The sequence below is a fragment of the Glycine max genome, chromosome 3, assembly GCF_000004515.6.
Source record: "Glycine max cultivar Williams 82 chromosome 3, Glycine_max_v4.0, whole genome shotgun sequence".
Taxonomy (NCBI): Eukaryota; Viridiplantae; Streptophyta; class Magnoliopsida; order Fabales; family Fabaceae; genus Glycine; species Glycine max.
The window spans coordinates 34,800,741-34,806,740 of record NC_016090.4 but is presented as its reverse complement, the minus strand read 5'-3'; the positions used below and the strand labels follow the sequence as shown (position 1 = coordinate 34,806,740).

Sequence of the window (6,000 nt, the reverse complement as noted above, 5' to 3'; positions counted from 1 at the left end):
ACTATTTTTATACCGTCTAATCCTTGTTCACCTTTTAAAAAGAAAAGTCATTTAGAACGTGACACCGTACGTCGCGGTCGTTGAAAGCAACCGAGCGTAGCGGAAACGTAACTCCTCGTCACTGGATTTTGTTTTCCAAATCTCCCCATTATCCCTTCCCACACTCAGAGAAGTTTCCAAGGCACACTTTTTTCACATTAGTATATAATTAATTAAAGGAAAATGCTAATTAGTATCGGGTATCGATTAAGAAAATAAACATTTTATTAGTTACATAATCTAGCAAGATCCTTAATTAAATATAATCATTATCCAAAAAATTGTTGTCGTTGATTGATGATAATGATATAATAATATTGCTTCAAAATAATAATAATAATAATAATAATAAACAATAATAAAAAAGAAAATGCTAGTAAGTAATTTTAGATATTGATTAAGAAAAAAATGATACTCTCATCATCTACCCAAGAAATTTATAAGAAATATAAATAAAAAATAATTATTTTAGATAATTTTTTGTTTTTTTAAGGGACAAAAGCAGTAATAATAAATAATAAAACTGTGTCTCCTGCAATAACACTCCATAAAATCGCATTAATAAGCAACGGCCGCTCCTCGCAACGCGTGGCACATACGAGTCAGCGGAAGACGAGAACACAGACAAAGTAACTATTTCATTGATGTACAGGGTTTTAGCGCGTGAACCACGCGCCCTGCTACAAATAACGAACGAAACCCCAAAAATTCCCAAAACCCATTTCTTCTCCTCCATTTCTCAGAAACCCTCTCGAATGACTGAGTCAATGCCCGCCGTGGAACCGTCGCCGGAGCCTCCGGCGTCCGATATCGTGTTCGATGACTTCTCCACCGACTTCAGCGCCTTCCCCATCCCCTCCATGGACTCGCTCTTCAACACTACTGATGGGCTCCCCTTCCCCTCCGATCTCGAATTCGGCATGGATTTCAACAACAACAACGGAGAATTCGAAATCACCTTCGACGACCTCGATGACATCTACATCCCCTCCGACGCCGAGGATTTCCTCCTCCCCGACGCCTGTAACCCTAATTACGCCTCCGTTTCGCCGCCCATCGACGATTCCTCCGCGAAGAATTCCGATTCCGACGCATCCGCGGTTTCCGGCGACGGCGTTTCCAGGTTTTTCAATTCGCAAGTGTCGGAATCTGATTCCGCCGATAATGTTAGGGTTCCGAGCGTTCCTTCGCCGGAGGCTGAATTCTGCGAACGGGAGGAGTCTTCCAACGGACCGGTTTCGTCGCAGGGTTCCGGCAACGGCGGATCGGGTGTATACGAGGCCATGCACTCGCCCTCACCTGATTCTGGCCCTTACGAGAGAGACATAACATCGTTTCATGCACATGCAGCTACAAACAATGGTGTGAAAATGGAGGAAGTTCCAGCTTTTGATCTGAAGAGGAAGAAAGGGAGTTGCGAGGGAAGTGCTACCAAGCACAGAAGGTTCTCTTCCTCTGTGGAGAATAATAATAATAATAAGACTGAGAAACAGTTTCAATCTGATTTGAATGGAATTGAAGACGAGGATGAGAAGAGGAAGGCGAGGTTGATGAGGAACAGGGAAAGTGCACAGCTTTCTAGGCAGAGGAAGAAGCATTACGTGGAGGAGCTTGAAGAGAAAGTTAGATCATTGAATTCCATCATTGCTGATATGAGTAGTAAGATGTCGTATATGGTGGCTGAGATTGCTACTCTTAGACAGCAAGTGGGTGCTGCTGCTGGTGTGATGTGTCCTCCTCCTCCTCCTCCTGCTCCTGGGATGTACCCTCATCATCCTCCAATGGCACCCATGCCTTATCCATGGATGCCATGTGCTCCTTATGTTGTTAAGCCTCAAGGGTCTCAGGTTCCTTTGGTTCCCATTCCTAGGTTGAAGCCTCAGCAACCTGCTTCAGCCCCCAAGAGTAAAAAGAGTGAGAGTAAGAAGAGTGAGGGGAAAACTAAGAAGGTTGCTAGTATTAGTTTGTTGGGTTTGTTTTTCTTTATCATGCTTTTTGGTGGGCTTGTTCCTGTTGTTGATTTTAGGTTTGGGGGTTTAGTGGACAATGTTCCCGGTACTGGTAGTTCTAATTATGTTAGTGATAGGGTGTATGGTCATGGTGGAGGGAAGGTTTGGTCTTTGAATGGTCCTAGGAATGGGTCTGGAAGAGATGGGGATGTAGGATTTTCTAATGGGAGGTTTAGTGTTTCTGACAGAGTGAAGAATTATGAGAAGAGAGGCCGGAATTTAAGAGAAGAAAGGCATGATCGGAAAGGCCCAGATGATTCCAGTCGTCAGGGCAATGCTAGTGAGCCCCTTGTTGCTTCTCTGTATGTTCCTAGGAATGATAAGATGGTGAAGATTGATGGGAACTTGATTATCCATTCCATTATGGCCAGTGAGAAAGCCATGGCATCTCAAACTGCTGAGGCAAAGAAGGACAAGAGGGAAACTGGGTTGGCCATTCCTAAGGATTTGGATTCTGCATTGGCTATTCCTGGAGTTGGAAGAAGCAGAGATCAACATCCACATGTGTATAGGGTTTCTCCTGAACAGAGGAAGGCTCTTGGCTCTGGTTCAACCAAAGCTTTGAAGGACCATATGAAGTCCTCTGCAACTGATGGTAAAATGCAACAGTGGTTCCGTGAAGGTCTTGCAGGTGATTATCCGTATATTCTGGCTTTCCTTCTGAATTTTACTCTGTGTAGGTTGCATGATAGGGATGAAAATGTTACATTAACTCTTTCTCTATTGGCTTATGTTATGTCTTCCTGGTTTCTGTCTAATCTTAATTGTGAATATTCTAGGCTTAAGGTTTTTAATTTTGGCGATGATCAAGTCTTGAATATGCTAACATGTTTTGTGTTTCCTCAGGCTGTTCCTTAGTTTCCCTCGACTACAAATCATGTTGTTTGGTCATTGAAAATTTGTATGATATAAATATTTATGCAATAAGTTTCCTTAGTTCTTTCATATTTCTTCCAAATTGGTTGGTTAGATGGACTAGTTTGATGAGCAAGGTTTTAAATGTTCTTGATTTAAAAATATCTTTCCAGTAATTTTTGCATTGTTGGTTCATTTCTTCATTGTTGTAGCTGTGGAATAGTTTTTCTTAGGCCATGATATACACTCATTATTGATGGTTTCTTCTGAATATAAGAGCTGAAAACAATGTCTTTGCGGTGTCCACCTCTCAATCATGCCTGAGCAAAGTATTTTTCTTTTATGCCAAAATAAAGGACCTGTTGGCCTATTTTGGTACCCTGTATAACGTTGAAAATATACTGAGTTTTCTTGTTCTCTAATACAGGGCCAATGTTAAGTTCTGGCATGTGCACTGAAGTTTTCCAGTTTGATGCTTCTCCAAGTCCTGGAGCAATAGTTCCTGCAACATCAGTAGCCAATGTTTCCACCGAAAACCATCAGAATGCTACCAGTGTTAAGAAGACCAGGAATAGAAGAACCCTTCATGAGCTCCCAGAGCCGCTTAATGGGTCTAGTCTGAACATAACTGAAGAACAAGTGAAAAATTTGCAGAAAGACCACTTCCATGGTAACAAGTCTTCTATGGTGGTTTCAGTCCTTGTTGATCCCAGAGAGGCTGGTGATGGTGATGTTGATGTTGATGGCATGATGAGGCCAAAGTCACTCTCTCGGATTTTTGTGGTTGTGCTAATTGATAGTGTCAAGTATGTCACTTACTCGTGTGGTCTGCCTCGTGCTTCTCCTCATTTAGTGACTGGTTATGTATGACAATCCATCCTTCGGTAAAAAGTTTTGATGCAGCCGAAGCATCTAACCTGAGTTGTTCTAGTTTCTGTAACAAAGGATGTGGGGGACTGGGAAGGAAAGAAACTCATCTCCAGTTTTGTACATATTAACATATTTAAAGTAGCAGTCTTAAAAATGTACCTGAGAGAATTTAGAAGCTGGGCTTGACCAACTGCGTGTACTGAGTTGAGACCTTTCTTAGAAACTTAATAATATATGCCCACCTTAAGTTTAAAAGTGGATCCCTTGTCATGCGTTGTTGAATTTATAGTTGAAATGTGTTTGGCTTGATTTTGGATAATTATGATTTTACACAGTTGATTTTTTTTTATCAAAGCACGAGCTTGATTTTATGATGGTTATTTTTCTGTAAAATTGATTTAGATTAAAAACCTGCTGAAGTGTCTTTAGTCGCTTTCATTACATATTGGTTAATAGCTTATTATTTGAGTAAATTATTCTTTTAATTTCTAAAAGTGGATAATACTGTCATATTGTCTTAGAATTTTAAAAAAATTCAAAAAAAATCGAAAGTGTAATTTGTCGATTATATTAGTTCAAAATTTATAAAACTGTGATTTTGGAGATAATATTATATATTTAAGAACTAAAAACATAATTAGTAGTTAAATTTAAAAATTTAGATGAAAACGAATAAAAATTTTAAGGACTTATTTAAAACTTTAGTACTCAAATGACAAAAGGTAAAATTTGGGGGTAATATATACTAAAAATTAAATTAGAGTAAAAAATATAATTAAACCTAAAAGTAAAATCAATGTTGTTTTATAATAGTTAATACATAAGTCGTTAGTTCGAGTGATATTTGAAAAGAATAATCATCACTAAAATTGATAAATATTTCGTATCAATAATATTATTAAAAAAATAGTTGGTACTATATAGGTAACATTTTCGAAGACTACAATATATTTATGTACATTTCAATGTTCAGCATGTCTAATATTATGGGAACGAATCTCCTCAATTTATAAAAAACTGCATAATTTTAATTTAAATAAATAATAACTGTTGATTAAAATGAATGGTTAGAATGAATTTTAACAAAACTCGTTGTTTCATTAAAGTTAGAAACAACTCTCCAGCCCTAATTTTATTCCCCCTTTCCCAAATCAATTTGTCCTAACAGGATAATTTCAAGAAGGTTGGCAACGAGCAGTCGAAAGAAGACGCGATAACCTCAACGTTGTGGTGGCTCCCGTGATCGAAAGCGAGGCTTTATAAAGGTTAGTGACAAGGGATGAACAAGTTTTTGAAGAAGACGCGATAACTTCGGCTTCATGGTGACTCTAGCAACTAGAGAGAGTGATTGGTGGCGACGATCAAAGAGCGACACCAACAAAGCTCCACCACGAGACACCAGCGGCAGCGACCAAAGGATGTGCCAAACCCAATTTTTGGCATGATTCATGACTAATTCAATAAAATAATGAATTTTTTTCTATTTCTGAATAAGATGGCCATTGATCATTTTATTATTATTGACAAAGTTGATTTTTGTTGTTTTTTAATTTTAAGAAAATTGAAGAAAGTAAAAAAAGACAATTGGCAAATGCTAGCCATCAATGAAATATGCATTTATCAATTGTCCTAATGTATTCTTCTTTATCTAGGCTTGTCAATTATTGTTCTAAAATGAATTACTTTAAGAACTAATTACTTGTTAAGATTTTGTGGATAATAACTTTAATTAAGTTGAAGATTCTGATAGTGTTTGATGAGTATTTTTTTATGTGTTTTCTATTTTTTAGGATGAAAAAGTGGCCACCATTAAAATTGTTTTTGTTGGCATAGGACTAAAATTGGTGTCTATAGAAGTTTTTCTTTTCACATCTACAACCTCATGTTGTGTCACAAGAGGGGAAACTTTTGTATTAAAATGAGATATTTGGAAGGGATTAAAATCACATCAATATTGTAACTTAACAAAGATAGGAAGCAAGCAAGAACCAATATGAGCAAGACGGTAACAGGAGAAACTTTTTGGTGGATTTTGCTCAAGAACTTATATGTGCTTATATGAAAGTTTAAGATGAAAAATTCTTTAGGAAAATTTCTGTATTGAAATGAGTTGTAAAAGGAAGTTGCCAAAGGAAGCAATGTTTCAGTTCTAGAAGTCATGCATTTAATGTGAGTTAAAAATATGTTAAGGAAAACGGTGTCAAAATTCATCTTAATCATTAATTTT

At 37.5% G+C, this 6,000-nt stretch overlaps 1 protein-coding gene across 1 annotated transcript; it reads left to right on the top strand.

Moving 5' to 3' along the window:
- The first annotated feature begins 769 nt into the window (after positions 1-769).
- BZIP38 (bZIP transcription factor 38) lies at positions 770-4,183 on the top strand. The gene is made up of 2 exons (NM_001358715.1): positions 770-2,679; positions 3,331-4,183. Exons 1-2 carry the CDS (start codon positions 795-797, stop codon positions 3,771-3,773), a joined length of 2,328 nt encoding a protein of 775 aa, NP_001345644.1. The 5' UTR covers positions 770-794; the 3' UTR covers positions 3,774-4,183.
- The last annotated feature ends 1,817 nt before the right edge of the window (positions 4,184-6,000 follow it).